Source organism: Amphiprion ocellaris, chromosome 17, assembly GCF_022539595.1.
Source record: "Amphiprion ocellaris isolate individual 3 ecotype Okinawa chromosome 17, ASM2253959v1, whole genome shotgun sequence".
In the NCBI taxonomy this organism is placed as follows: Eukaryota; Metazoa; Chordata; class Actinopteri; family Pomacentridae; genus Amphiprion; species Amphiprion ocellaris.
In genome coordinates, this window is record NC_072782.1 from 15,268,035 (window position 1) to 15,284,607 (window position 16,573).

General features: G+C 41.2%; 1 protein-coding gene across 2 annotated transcripts in view; it reads left to right on the forward strand.

Annotated features, from left to right (window-relative positions):
- fibcd1b (fibrinogen C domain containing 1b) overlaps window positions 1–16,573 on the forward strand; it is a 111,779-nt gene that overhangs the window by 24,617 nt on the left and 70,589 nt on the right. The window contains exons 2-3 of one of the 2 annotated variants that reach the window (XM_023279543.3): window positions 4,988–5,071; window positions 10,781–11,260. In XM_023279543.3, coding sequence (XP_023135311.1) covers window positions 4,988–5,071; window positions 10,781–11,260 — 564 coding nt within the window. The remainder of the gene's footprint in view (window positions 1–4,987; window positions 5,072–10,780; window positions 11,261–16,573) is intronic. The other variant, XM_023279544.3, reaches the window with a different exon arrangement.

The following is a 16,573-nucleotide window of genomic DNA, read 5'->3' on the forward strand; positions in this document are numbered from 1 at the left end:
TATGCAAAGCCTCTTCCACTCCATCAGCTTAGTGAGCAGAAGGCTTAAACACACCTTGCTAAAGTCCCTGTCACACACACTCACATAAAGGTATTCTGCAAAGTGAGCTAATATGCCAAGAACAACACATTCGAACAATCCAAATATTCTTAGATATTCCTGGGATTTTTGCCGAAGAGATTTCTGTCCACACGTGCACTCATGCAAACACGTAGGTACACTCATTTAGAAAGCGCGCACGTACTCATCCAGTCGCACCCAGGATAAGTCTGAGCCCTCCCTGTCTTTTCAGATGTGCCTCATCAGATAGGATTCTGCGTGCAAAGTCCAGCCAATAAAAAGCCCAAATATTCTATTAAGTGTAAATCCTCTCCGCTGGTGAAGCTTGTGGAGTCAGATTAGGACTAGACAAACACTGCCAAGCAGTCATGCCCACACTGCCAACAAGAAGCCCCACAGATATTGGTGTGTCGCTGTGCTGCATGTGCATATGTTTGCGTGCACAGGCGGCAGAGAACCCCAATGTGTGCATTAGCAGGCAGGGGAATGAACAAACTAAAGCTCTGATAGATGCTGCTCAGTGTAATAGGAAGGCAAAGTGTCAGGAATCTGAGTGGGTTGCAGCTGCAACACACAACCTTTATTCTGTGTGCATATGTAAGTGTGTGCATGGCATTCTAGCTTTTGGAAAAGAAAAAAAAAAGCAGGCGTGTAAATTGTGGCTGTATCTGTGTTGATGCACACGCGCAATTGTGTGTTCCTGCAGCAGCATTAAATACCCGTACCTTGTTGGGGTTTTTTTTATTCCAGGGTTTTAAAGATATACAAATTCATTCCGATTTACTTTGCTGTGTAGCTGAATTGTTTGCTTTTTAGCCATATCACTGTGGAGTCTGTGTTTATTTAGTAATGTGGCTCTGTAGCTCCTCTGTGTACTGTGAGCACAGACAGCTGCAATGTTTTAGGCAGAACAGACATAGATTTCTATTGCTGACCCTAAGGCTGCTCATTAGAATTCAGCGCACCTCTCTCAAATCTCCCTCATCCACGCACCCACCCACCTCCCCCACCCCTTAACTTTTTTTTCTCTCTTGCTGCCTTCTTTTATTCCTTTCTTGCTGTCTTACACATTGGAAGAGAATGCTCTGAGCGAAGGGGTGAACTATTGGTCAGCCATCATAACAATGACTGTGTGAGCTGCATACGCAGCACCTCACACCAAAAATGGACAAAACGCAAAGACAAGCGCTGCTACACAATCACATACACACACCTCTACACACAAATGTGCACTTTCACACAGTTAAAGCTGCTACATTTCTGATATTAACATTGTATGAAAAGACTCAAATGTGAAAGGGGTCACTAATACCTGCTGAAATCTGAGAGAATTATTACCCAACTCTACAGCTTCAAGGAGCTTTTAAGTCTTTTTACAGTCTTATATTTTGTTAAAGCCCACAGAGTGGCTGCATGGCTGTCTAAGGTTCTCTCATTAGCCCTCTGTAGGCAGCCATTTCCACATTAAGAAAAAAAAAATCATTGTATGACCTGCAAGTAAGAGGCCAAGGGTCTATTGGCTGCACCACTTGACACCCCTGTTCCACTTTTTTTTTTTTAGTCACGATTCACTGTATCAAATAAAGCATCATACTTGATGTTTGAGCCATCACTTGAGTATACACTCGCTGCACCCCGGTTTATTTATATGTCTGAGGTTGATCCTCCAGATACTTAACAGCTAAATGCAATGGCGGATCAACCCATTGAACCATCACATGAACAATAGTAATGACTGATGGGTCCTTTCAGTTTGATGGTCGCCTGTATTTATGGGAAGCAGAGTCCACAGATGAGGAGCTAAATCTAATGGAAGACAAGACTCAGAAGATGGATTCAGAGGCAAAAAGACAACAGGATGTGTTGAAAGCCAACATGCTCTGGGAAAGTAGTGGTTAGTGATGTGCGGATCTCGTCGACCCGTGGGACCCTGTGGATTCGGATAAGAGTAATAGAAAGTATCACGGGTTTCGGGTCGGGTCCAAAAGTGACAAAGCAGCATTCTGACCAAGTTATAAATAAGTTGGAGAAGCGCTGAGTGCAACAGGATTGGCTGCATCCACCTTCCACTTTATCTTCCCCTCCCTGTCACTCTCTCTGTCTTTCAGTTAAACACACACATGCAGGCAGTGAACAGTGCATGTCCTCTTATACCCTGGCTATCAATAATCTGCATTACTGAACTATAAAGTACCCACATCCAACACATCTCTCTGCACCCAGACTATAATTTATAACTGACAAGTAGCAAAATGCATTCAGGGAAGAGTGGCAGACAGTCATAGAAACACATTGCTGCCTGTGGTGTTCCTATAATCTCATCCTTTTAAAGGCAATGACGTCTATGATCATTCTGTGGCCACTTAAAATTCACTTTAAACACCAAGCAACCGATAGAAAAAATCTATATTTGGAGAGACATATTACAAAGTTTCACGTGTTTGATGTAGCCGAATGCTCTTTCCATATGGTCACTGAAATCTGTTCCAGCACGGAAACAATGGTTTTATGTGCTGGGTATCTGGTTTGCAGTGACCTCTGTGACACCAGCATATGCTGAACAAAAAGCTACACAGCCTCACATATGAAACTGGCTGTCTTGACACAGCAATCTGACAGAACTGACAATCATGAGCTCTTTTTATTGATATGAGGTATGTAACATTGCTGGCTTCATCAGTGTCTTAAAGTGAAAGCACTTTCAGGGCTGCTTTTAAGGTAATTTTCATTCAAAAATACCCACACAGTGATGGAAGGAGGGATTTGTTGTACCAATGACTTACCAATAAACAAAAGGCTCAACCTAATCCACAGGCATGCTTGCCACCATGGTAGAAAGAATTGATTATGATCTAATGGCAAATGAAAGTTATTGTATTAGCTTCAGTTAAGCTATTTGTCAGATTGTGGCAGTCCCCAGATTGACTCCTGAGCTCCATCAAAGCTGGGAGGTTGTCATTTTACTGTAAAAAATCTTGTCAGGTTACAATTCAGAATACTTTTTCCGTCATATATTATTACAGACATATTTCAGTTTCAGTCTCACAGCAGTACTGTCATAATTATTGTGCGGATGCTTTGTAATGCCAATATATGCAACCTCCATAATCACTAAAGCAATTGCCAACACCATGGTGCTTGGCATGTCTGCATGCCTACATGTTAATGTGACTGCAGTTCAGACTTGAACTGTGTTGAAAGTGATACGTAAATGTTACTCGGTCCGACCTAGTAAGACTGCCGTCGTGATTTTTCCAGTAGAGTGAGCAGGGAGCTCATTCAGATACATTCAGGTACCATCAGATTAATGGAAAGGAGAGCGCGTCTGAAAGGAGCTTTGGTGAAGACAGCTGAGCAATTAGCATCTAAGGAGTTCTCAGGAGTTGTTGGAGACTGTCATAAACCGGCTGCATGGCCATGACAAACAAAGGGGAGATGTACACAAAACCATTGTAGCCAAACTTTTATTAAGGAACAAAGGATTAACTTAAACTAACAATGTGGTGGGTCATCAGTAAAGTCAGTAGTGTAGGTGAGTGCATGTGTGAAAGGATGGTGTATGCAGTGTTGAACAGTGCAAGAAAGCAAATCATACCAACGCAAAACAAGTGGCCATCTCAGGAGAGGGAGAGAGGGAGAATGATCACCAGGAAGGCTTTATAAAGGCCCTGGCACACACCGGGCCCAGGTGTGGCCAATGGCTGATTATCAGGCACAATTACTCCACCACCTACAGGGAGAGAACCACACACACACACATACACACACACAACTAGAGGCAAGATGGGGGAAGGGTCGTCACAAGACCAAACTAGAGGTTAAAAAAGAGCATGTGACTATTGAACAGGTATTTTGTCAAGTTGACGGAAACCTAACATGTCCGTTGGATGCATTCACGGGCAGTTTTCTAACACCTCAGCCAAACCAGTATTATCCACCGGCAAAGCTTGTTTTTCTGCCTCCTAGTGGTTGAAAAGTCAATGCAGCTTGAAAGTAACAGTGTCTGCGGCTGATGTTAAAACATAGAGTGTCATACACCGAGTGTGAAGAGCACATGAGGCTCGGTCACGTACATTCACACACACACAGGTCTGTGACACCACGCTCGGATAGAGATACATTCTGATACATTAATTGCCAATATTTACTGCATCCACCCTCAAGTGTGCAACTGTGTGTGTGCATGTGTGCTTTTGTGTTGGTGTTATTGTCCCAGGCTAATTGAGCAATTCCACAGTGGGAGCAGCAGTGTTTAAGGTCACAGAGCGACGTGCTCTCTGGAGCCGTTGGAAAGCTCCCACTTTCATAATTACCCTGCTTTTATCTGTGCAGCAGCTCGAACTACTGCTAGACAAATGCAGATATAAGCACAAATAGGCACATATACTGAAGCATGTAATATTCAGATATTGTGTATGAACACCCACCTCTACCTGCATGAGTGACTGCTTGCACACACGGCTGCTTACCCACTCACACTCAATTTAATGTTCTTTTTCACTCTTTTTTTTAAATTTTATTTGAAGTAGGAGGAAACTCTGTACTGAGGATTTGCAAAGCCTTCTCTGGAAAGATGCATTGAGCTTGTCACAAACTATTGAATTCAGGGATACCTTTGAGATGTACAGATGCCTGTTCAAATCTGTCTATGTCGGTTTGCATTTTTGTGTGTAGGCGTTTGTATTTTATCAGCTCGAGCACCATTTATCTCCTAACAATGATTTTATATTAGATTTGAGGGGTTGAAAATGCACACAGCACTTTGATGTTTTAGTCATTTAAATGCAGATCCGAAGCCCGTGTCTGTCCGTGTGTGTATTTGTGCATGTATGCATGAGTGTTTGTGTGCATGTGCTTGCATGCTTGATTGCACATGTGACTTGAACAAACGCCAACACTGGTGGCCCTGTCTGTTTGTCCCATGCAGACGTTCTGTGAATGTGTGCCCAGCTCCTCCCAACTCAAACATCGCTGGTCAGACTCAGAAACTGCCAGGGAGACCCCGGCCAAGGTAAGGCCCTGTCACCGTGACATATGCGTGCATGGCACGTACACTAAGGCAAATGCAGACACACAGTAGCAAATGTGGTGTTTCGTGGTGTCATTTTCAATTATTATTATTTTAATATTATCAATGACAGTTACATTTGGACGTTCTATTTTAATTCTTTGTGACTCAGAATGTTTGTCACCGTATTTTCTATGTAACTGACCAGTTATTTTCATTGCTGATTAATGCCCTAGTTATTTATTTTATGTAGTATGTAAAATAACAGAAAACAGACCAAAAGCAATGTCCATCGTGTTTGCCAGAACCCAAGCTGGCATCTTCAAATGGCCAACAGTATAAGATCTGAAGATATTCTACTTAATATAATCAAAAACTGAGAGAATTGCCAATTATTCCCACTTGAAAAGCTGGAAACAGGAAGTATTTACACATATTTGTCTACTGAAGGATTAACTGATTATAAAACTTAATTTTTTTATCCATTGACTAACTGATTAAGCAGCTAATTGTTTCAGCTCAGAGATAGAGTTTCAATTAGATTGCAGACATGGCTGAATGACTGTCTGGATGGAAGATATTCAAACTGATGAAATGAGAATAAAAAGTTTAATGTATATAAAATCCCCTTGTTGATGCATCGATGCTGTATATGATGTTGTATATATTCCACCACCTTCCTTTTAGTAAAAATACAGACACACGATGAATAGTGACATGCTCACCTGCGGAGGAGATTAGGTATCACTGACAATGTGTTTCATCACAGTCTGCTCTCTCACTGCTTTGGTAATGGCAGTGCGAAGGATTATTGTATATTACACTTTACATTTTGCCACTGAGGCACAGCAAAGGCACAGCCTCAGCTCAAGCATTCAGGCACAGAAGAATTAGATGGATTATGCTCTGCAGAGTTCTCACAACTGGCATGATGGTGGCAGCACCAGGAAAAAGAGGCTGATTGCATGGCAGAATTTTGGGAAGAATCTGCTTTGAATGCAGATGTGAAAGTGGCATTCAAGATGCAGGTGAATGAAGGTGGTATTGGTGTGAATCATTCTTTTGTCAAATGATTTCCCTGTACACGGCTTTTGAATATGCTTATGTCTTTCTGTGTGTATTAGCATAGACTCCAATGTCTTCTTTGTATACATCAGTTTGATATCAGCATATGTGTGCGTGTCGAGAAAAGAGAGAGAGAGCTTGTAAGAATTCTGCTGATTTCCTGCTCGTCTAATGAGCAGACAAAGCCTTTCGTCCAAGAACTGTCCGCCAGTTCTCCTGCGTGGGAGGACAACATTATTTCCATCGAGAGGAATTCTCTCTGAATCTCTGCCTCCATTTTTTTTTTAATCTATTCATCAAAATTCCCCTGTTGTCCTTTTAAATCCCATGGTGTGGCATGAGTATAGACAGGAGAGGATCTGACAGTCAACCACTAATTACAGAGTGGGCTCCTGCTGTGAGATTGAGAGACTCATTTACAACAACAAAAAATATAAAAAATAAAAAAAATAAGAAAACTGTGTTAAGATACTGCTTGCATCCTGTTCTCAGTGTCATTACCCAACTACAACTGCCGAGGTGAGACGAGAGATCGTGTATTCTGTTGGGACATGAAGCAGCTTTGTATTTTCACTGACCATCAAACAAGCAAGGCAGCAACAAAGCCTCCACTCCTGACTCTTCTCTTTTCATTTCACTCTTTGACTTCATGTCAATCTGACCTCAGAAAGTAACTAGAGTAGAAGATCTTGTTGCTGAGCCAGGAGCTTCATACAGTTTCGTTATGGTGCCTGGTCTTGCAAGACAACATTTGTTGCTGTGCCATTTCTACATGTTTAATTCACAAGTGACTACATTTCCTATAAACAACAGAATAATTAGCAGGTTGCTTTCATTTGTCCATCTATAAATTACGTCCCGATAGTAATTTGTGCAAATAGCCTATTATAGCCCACGATTATATGTTATTGTAAAGTGACCTCTAGCGGTTATGTGACACAGCAGAATTACTTTCACCAAATGTGTCAAAACGTCATATATTTGTGTTGAAGTAGCAAAGCACATAGTGTCTGTAGTAGTTATAACAGGAGCAAAATAGAAAGTCTGGAAATGTTACAGAGTCAAAGGTTGGAGAGATGAGGAGTTCCAGGTGGATGGAAGGGTCAACAAATCACTGGACTTTTACACAGGAGACTGTTTTTCAATTCCCATTTCAAGCTAAAAGTGCTGATCATTCTTAAACATGACCTTAGCTGGGTGTTTACTACGGTTGGGACATAAATTATTATTCTTATTATTTATTATTTTTTAAAAAATATTATTTTTGTCTTTTGTTTGTATGGAAACAAGATAGTCAAGATAAAGCAATTCATGTGTCACATTCTATTTCACACTCTAGTTTGTCTTGTGTTATAAATCCAGCATACCCTTTTCCTTTAGTGCACTTTCAGCCTTTCCCTACAAAATGTAAATGTTCACTAAATAATGTTTAGTTCCCTTATAATGGGAACGTATGCTATGTTTAGTAAACACAGCATAATTTCACAATTCTGAAAGCACTATACAGAGACTGCTTTTCGTATATGTGCTTGGCCGAGGAGTCAGACCAGTCATGATGATCCCGTTGCATTGCAAGACTTCATACAAACCAGAGTAGAGAGCCATTTGTGACAGGCTTGCGGTGGGGTCGGGTGAAAGTTGCCCATCTCTTCTCTCATATTGCATGTTTTTTGGTGAACCTCTTGCTAATTTACTTGCAGATGACCTGGTTCACCCATTTTTTTTTTTACATTTCTTTTTACTATTGACCAAGGAGATAATGATTTCATGGCAGTCCATTTGTTAGTCTGCAAAAATTACCCCTCCAAGTCTCATGAAAGGAGGTGGATCCTGGCCAGAGAAAGTGCTCATTAAATTTTGGTGTGCCTTTGTATCACTTTCGTTGAAACTGTGAGATGGTGCTCTCCAAGTGCCCCTCTAGTTTGTTTATTTTTCAGTTGAGTTACATTCAAAGTTCAAAGAAATCCCTTGTTAAAAAATATCTTTTTTCAGTTAATTAAATGCACAATGTTTCCAAAGACAGATTTTGGTAATAATCAAGCAGCTTAGTGTTTATTATTTTAATTGGAACCACAATGAAAGTACTTAATGGTACCCAAAGCATAATCTTTTCCTAAATTGTCCAGGTCACATCACAGGGTACGAATCAGCAATCTGCATAGTTCGTTAGTTGTCCCCTGTGACACACAGGTGCCAACTTAACTTACTTTCTTATGGGCTGAATAATAATTCATTTATTTTATACCTTACACTATCAGAAACCATTTTTGTATGTAAAAAAGCTTAATACTCTTCCTCCCTATTTTTAAGTATTTAAATGTCTGTTAGTTCTGGGTGTGTCTCATTGTCAGCCTAACTATGGCCATCATGTATCTTTTCCATGTTAAGTAAAATGTGCTAGCATTGAATATTTTTGCTTAATGCCGGTGATTTCTCCCAGTAATGTGTTGACTCGCTGGCAACAGAGCTCAGGTGATTGGTTGTAATGTTACATTGCCACCAGCATGAGGCTATTCCACTCACTATGTACAGCACCAACACCCTGCTGCACACATATTCACACCCACAAGTCCAGTCGCACAGTCAACACCACTGAAACGTACCTGTACTCATTCGAATGAAAAACACCATATGACATACAAGGAAAGCTTTTGCAGTGCAGTCGGGGGCTACATGTTGACTTACAGCATGGAGACAAAAAAAGTATTTTCTGCGGCAATACTCCCCTGGAGCTCTTTTCTGTGATGATGCATTTGGGTGAAAAAACATTAGGAAGTGGGAAGGTTTTGACAAAGCTACGCTCCAGTTTTTTTTCATGTGCAATATGTGCATGTGCCTGCCTGTCTGCTGCTAGTTTTTGCCAGAAAGGACTGTGTTCAAATTATGTGTGTTTGTGCGTGTGCATTAGACATTTAAATGGCATGAGCATGTGTGTGTGCTTTATCTAGTGTCTATGTGTGCAGTTCTATGTATGTTTGTTTGTGCATATATTGCGTACATGTGTGTTCATGTACATGTGGACACCATTTGGACAAACAGAGCCCAGGGGCAGTTTTTAGTTAGCAGGGACAGTGCTTGCATACATCTAGGAAATCACAGCCACAGTGAGGAACCTAAAAAAGCTGTAATTTATGAATTTAAATTACCCAGTACACAGATTCCTCTAAGAGCAGAAAATAACAAATCATCTAAATGTGTGATATATAATTAAAGTGGTTGTTTGTCTTGTGGGTCAGTTTTTTAAAATCACAACTAAGGTTTTCATCTTTTAATTTTTTTGTTAACATAACATACCAGAAAAAGTCTCCAGCAGGGACTCATCAAAAGCTGCAGACCTTATATTTATCTGCCCATGTGGGTTGTGAATGAAGCCCCAGAGGTACAAAAAGGGCTCAGCAAAAACCATCATCGGGCCCCACTTGAACCCTTTGGTGTGCATTATCCCAGCTTCACGATTGGACCGAGGAGGGCTACAACTGTGACCTGTGTGAGAAATAATCCTCAGGCCTCAGATAGGATCCTTTCTGTGTCAACAGACCAACACTTATGTGGGCTAATAATTGGGAACCCATATGGGTCCCACATGGTGTATCCCATGCACACCCCCACATATCTGGGCAGTTACAATTTTTTATGCCCTCTACCCAAAGACTGTGGGCAAACAAAGTTTATAGGAGTACTTCCTCCACAACACAATTGATTTTCTTCACATTAAAGGAACCATAAACCTCTCGTAAAGCAGACCATTAGCTGTCTATTAGCGTGCTTCACTGTGCTTGTACAGCCAATTTACATATTAATGTGCTTGCTCTCGCTTCCACAAGCAAACCGAAAACAAACACACACTCACATACATCAACCCACGTATTCTGATAGAGAGAACATTCTCCAGTGTGGAGAAAGGAAAAAAAAAACAATCAGCAGGAGTTCGATTGCTGAGTCATTTGGAGGAAGATATGGAGGAGCTTGGCACAGTTAATCATGCATAGGTGGGCCATATTGCTCTCTCCTATCCAGCGCTAGTTTTCTCGACCTGAGTGGAAAAATGGAGCTGGCTCCTAAAGGGCCATGATACAATTTTTTTTTTGTTTAGTCCAGTAAGGTTCTCCTTTTTCCTTCTATTCATTGCTCATTCATTTACATGCTATTGGCTGTCTGAGTCTCTGCTTTCGTTTTCTGGCTACCTTTTTTAAATGTTTTTTTTTTTTTTTCCTTTTTCAGAAACGGGAACACAGAACCTCGGGTCACTGACCTTGTGTTTCCTAGACATGTCTTGAGCTTGCATCCTCCTCCACACTGCACCACCACAACTCCACTGACATATGGGGTGTTTGGACAGAAATTGTCTATTTTACTACTTTTAGAGAAGTTTGATTTTCAATAAGACCGACAGTTGATGGAATCTGCATTCTTTTGCTACATTAATCATTCAAGACTACACTTTGACAGTCAAGAATGTGGTTATATCATTTACCACGGAGCATTTGCACCAGCATTTAAAATATCCGCAGTGATGGATGAAAGTCATTTCTTTTTGGATAAGGCAGGTGTTTTGATGTAATTGCTGGTGGCATAGAAATTGTGATTCTAATACATTTTCTCCTCCTTCTTTCCTTGTTTCCTTCCTCCCTACTTTCCTCCTCACAGAGGATGAGCTGCAGCTACCTGCTCTGCACTATCCTGCTCTTCGTGGCTGTATTGTTGGCCGTCACCGTAACCGGCACCATCCTTTTTATGAATCACTACCAGGCCCCGCCCATGTCCGATGGCCTCCCCCACATTTCTACCAATCAGGACGAGGCCAATGCCCTGGTCACCGTGGAGAGAGGCGATGGCTCTCGCATTAACATCTTCATCGACCCCAACTGTCCCGACTACAACAGTAACTTTTTGCGCCTGGAGGGTGTTCAGACCTCACTGCTGCACTCACTAACCGACCACGACTCTGACCTGAAGTCAGTGAAAGGCCAGGATCGAGCTCTGCTGGTCAGTCTGGCTGAGGAGGTGGCCAAGCTGTCGGCCCACGCCGGGCAACTGAAAATGGACTATGAATCTCTACGCAGAGGGCAGGGCAGCCTCGGGCAAGACCTCAATACGCTACAGACGGAACAGGGACGCCTCATACAGGTGAGACACATACTGACACAAGCACTGTTAATGCCATATACATAGGTGGCAAATAAAAGGAAAAACGTACATAAAGTGTCTTAGTAAGCCACCACATCCTGCCAGAACAGCTTTAGTAAACCTTCGCATTGATTCTTGAAATCTTGGAATACTACTGAAGGCATGAGCATCATTATTTCAAACACATCCGTCCAAAAATTTAGTTCAGATGAATTTAGATCTTTTAAGATCTCTATGAGTCAAGAGTTAAGGGTTTTCCTTTAATTTTCTCCCTTCTGTACATTGTTAGATCTCCTTTGGTCAGAATGGTTACTAATGCACAAGATTGCACAAAAAGCAGGAAACTCCAGCAATAAGTGTTTTCTTTGTTTGAAATTTACAACAGTGGCAGCATTTAATTACACAAATCAGTTAAATGAATTGATGCAGAGTGATGTAATAATCATTATGTCGTTCATCACAGCTGCAGGCAAAGTGTTTGAAAATCAAACATATGAAACAATCTGCAATGGTGGGCATCTCTGGTTTTTTGTTCCCTTTTGGCACATTGCTGTGAATGGTGCTCACTTAGTTAGCAGCTGTCAGTTTGTAGACTGTTGTTTCAGAATGAAAAACAAGACAACCGAGGATTTTGTTTGTTTGGTTCGTTTTTATAATTGGCTCTAATAGTGATCACTTGTGCAATCAGGACAGCTGAAATGAATCCAGTGTAAAGGACTTCCAGCTGAAGTTACGACTTTAAGTACTGTACAGAGGTGCCAGAGGACTGGATTGTGAAACACATATCAATATGTATCGATTGCGAAGCCACCTTGAGATGTGTGACAGCTCATTGGACTTGAGCGTTTTCTGTTGGTGTCATTTAGTCACTTCCTCTTCCTGACTGCAAAATCAAAACACCATCATTCTCTAATCCAGTGCCAACTCGACCGTGTCAGTGTCTTTTTGCACTGTTCAAGCCCAGTAATGGCTAAATTAAAGTGCAAATAGAGCTCATGTCTCAGCCAGTGTAGTGTTTGAAGATGAGGTCACAGGGGAAGAAATGCCCTCATGATTGAAGAAACAGAACTACTTGCGCATTAATTCAGTAAGATAGCATAATGCATCCCTGCATGTGTAAGTCAGTCTCCACATTGGACGAAAACATAATTAGACCCCCTTTAGTTTCACACTGTCCACATTGATTTATTGATGGTACATTTCCTAAATGTGTGCGGAACATCTTCACACTACATGCTCTTTTAATTTTGGCCCATCAGGCTCAGTCTCTTTATTCTGCAGTAAATAGATTTCATAGCTGCCAGCCATACAGCTCGAACAACTGAATGCATGCTGCTCCTGCACAGTCCTTTCTTTAAGTGAAACCTCTATAGCTCATAGTTCAACATTGTTTTAAAATTGCCCACAAGCTCCTCAGATGGGTCTGTTCTGTCTCCGTGGGCTAAGAAACCCTCGGTGCCCAATAGATTGTGGAAGCAGAAAGTGGTCAATTCCCTTTGCTGCTGTTAACATGTGGTGTAGGTGGCATAGTGCAGTGGGCACCGAGGCTAAGTGGTGATGGTACTAGCAGCTCAGATACTCCAGGTGATTGATTTCCTTTATAGAGGCAAGGCATGTGGTGTGCACATCCGCTGTTTCTGCCTGACACCGCGGTGGGACTGTGTGATCTATGAGCCACCTGTGGCCAGGGCTTCTGATTTATACGATGACACAGAGCTGACTGTGCCAGCGTTAGTAATGGCTCTGTATGCAGTGCAGCAGCCCCCTCGCCCCTCCCCGAAGAACAGTTTCACCCTCCCTGCCACACCGGACGAAGCCCTTCCGCGTTCCCCCTGAGGTGATGTTCAGGAGAATGTGATTGCGGTGGATTTAGGACCAATCTGTTTTGATTGTTCGAAAAAACGTCATAATCATTTTTCACAGCCAGTGCTTGCAGCCTCAAATGGAAGCGTACACTAAAGCCTGCAAATTTGCATTCCAATAAGTCGCCCTGATGGGAAGGACTAGTAAAATATAGGGACAGGCCAATACATCTAGCTGATGGTCAGGCTTTTAGAGTGATGGACAAGGTGCACCATGTTGCTATAAGTCAGGACACTCGTGTAACACTGACACTGCTGGCTGTTGGTTCAATTTCCTTTTCTTAATTTGAAATTCAGAACATACCAGACCTGAATCAGCATCCCCCACCCAACCGTTCCTCTTTTGTTGGAGTTCATTTTGTCATCACTTCTTCTGCACACGATACACATCAATTTAACATTCATTTCTAAGCATTGAGAGCCTATTAAAATACACAGAATCCATACATGTATGTTCAGATTGCATTTTTAACTGGCTGTTTGGCTTATTATGTCTCACTGTACTGTATTCTCTCCTCCTCTTTCACTTACCCTTAAATATTAGAGGCCCACAAATAGAACCCTGAGGCACTCAGTCTGCCACTATTCAAAAATGCTAGTAGCAACAATATAGCTCATAATTTGTGGATACAGTTTAGTAAATAACATAGAAGGTTGGACATCATGAACCGGTTTCCTAGTTTCACTTCTAAAGGAATCATTCAGAAAGTTTAATTTTAATCCTGCTTATTGGTTCTGAAAAAAAAAAAGATTTTGTTGGCCGCAGTTTACAAGCAGTGTACTGCAAATACCTAGTGTGTATCTATTAGTATCTGTGATTAGTCATTAGTCATGCAAGTAACACCTGGGTGTCCTCCTGTCTCCTATTATATTCATCTTAACAAATTATGATTCTTGCATTATTCTCAGTTAGCCTACTCAGCCACTTGACTAACTGGCAAATAGCACAAAGTGTGATTATCTCATAATAAACAAAATTTAGCAAATGCTGCCACTAAGTGGTTTGTGTATATATTCTTAGCCAAAGCTAACCTCAAAGTATAAACCAGAAAAGAGACCACTGTCACTACGGCCAGGGTAACTTTGTCTAGCTGTGCTTTTTCGAGTAACATTTAGCTTAACATTCAGGCAGTAATGTGAAAAGACTCTTTGTTCTTTGTTCTTCCCTGGTAATGAACAGAACACACAGATTAGAAATTTCTTTCATTATGCTTCTGTAGTTATGCCTTTCTAAGCACATTATAGTTAACTGAAGTACCTGCAAAAGCACAGACACTACCAGCCTGTCACCACCATAAAAACCAGGAAGTGATTTACATTTGCCTTGCCTCAGTTACAAAATATAGTTGTCTGTAAAAGAAACTTAAAAAACAAGGCGTGTGATGTTTGCTTTACTGTTGACAGTCAAAGAACTGTGTCTTTATATTTACTAAAAGAACTACAAATTCAGGATCACAGTCTATGTAAATTCGAGCTACATTTTCAACACAAAAAATCTAAATTATCCAAGTCCCAGAGTACTTGCAGTCAAACACCATCGCTCTACTGCTGTGTGAATCTTTAGATCTTATGAAGTGTTTTTGTTACAGGCAGCAGAGCACAGGTTGCTGTCTCCATCAATCTTTCTCGGCAGGAACTTCAAACTTGTCAGTGGTTTGAATTACATTAAAAAGTTGTCAATGCATTTTTTAAGCTCTGACCGGCAGTGGCGAGCCCTCTGCATAGACAATCATGACCTCCACTCAGGCAAACCTTAGCCATTAAAAAAGACTGGAAGGGATGGAGCCTCCCGCAGCAGAAGTCCAACTTACAAAAAATGAGTTCACGTATTTTACTGTCTTGATGTTCATCTTTGCACAAAGTCTGACTGCATAAAGGCCGCCAGGATGTACAGACTGCAAGAAAGAGCATAACTTACTGATTTCCTTGAACCATAGGTCACAGTTTATGTGTGAATTATTTGCCTGCGGAATATTAATGTTTTGGACAAGTGACACCCACAACCTCTGCTAAGGATGTCGGAGCGAACTGCTGCTGCTGTAGAATAAAAAACCAAACTGCCTCAAGATGTTCATTCTAGTCGACACAAGGCTTTTGAGTTCTTGGGAAAGTAAAAATGTGCTTGTTGCAGAAATGTGATACAGACAACTTCAATAGATCAGAAGGAGAAGATAATGATTAAACTCACATAATGTACTGAAATCAAAATCAGTTAAGCAAATGAGCAGCTCAAAGATACAGCCCCCCAGTTCAGATGAATAAAGGGTCATCAGTATTTCTGGGGGTCCAAACTGCTGTTATTTAACTCTAAATATATGATAGTATAATATTTTCCAAAATACATTATCTTCTAATTACAGAAAGACTATAACAATAGGCCATTTACCTCTAACATTTTGTAAGAATTGCTAATGTTTCAGTGCTATATACATTTGAATTGGACTGAATTGAAGACTGCTTTTAAAATAACATGGAAATGAAAAACAAAGTGTAATATGAAATGACGCAATTTGATGCATAAATGTCAAAAATGTGAGACAAAAAATGATGAGAATATTGACACACGTGTGAAGGACTGTTGGTCAGTGTAGCAGAGGAACATTAAAGGACCATACCATCCATCCATTATCTATACACCACTTTAATCCTCATTAAAGGGGTGTTGGAGTCTATCCCAGCTGACTTAGGGTGAAGGCAGGGGACACCCTGGACAGGTCACCAGTCTATCACCGTGCTACACAGAGAGACAAAAAAATACTGTCACATTCGCGCCTATGGACAATTTAGAGTTACCAATTAACTTCAGCATGTTTTTGGACTGTGGGAGGAAGCCGGAGTACCTGGAGAAAACCCACGCATGCACAGGGAGAACATGCAAACTCCATGCAGAAAGATTCAGGACCAGGCTGGGACATAACCAGGGATCTTCTAGCTGCGAGGTGACAGTGCTATCCATGGTCCACTGTGCAGCCCAGGATCATACCGCCGCTTTAATTTATTAATAATCATTTAATTGCAGAGCTAGACCCATCGCTACACTTAACAACACGTGGACTCAATCAAAAGCCTGATCAAAGATCAGAGGCTTTCTCTGTGTGATATGAATCAGATTTGCAATGAAGACATTCCCTCTATGTATGAAGGTTCTGCTCATCATCAGGGTAATCTTTTATTCATTGTTTCTTTGCTTCAGAGGCCTCTCATATGTCTAGGAGCTCTGACTGTTTAATCAAATGGATGCAGCACGCAAGGCAGGGTCAACCTAACAATTGTGCTCTGCTTTAGTACAATAATTTGAGGGAAGCACCTATTGATAGTCGATTTAAGCACAGTTGAATTGCTTTTACTAAACGCAAGTATGTGAATGGAGAATTTGTGAACTTTCTGTGCTCTTAGTCCAAAATATTCCATAATGTTTCCTGATTGCAACTGTTGCAGTTTGCATATACGT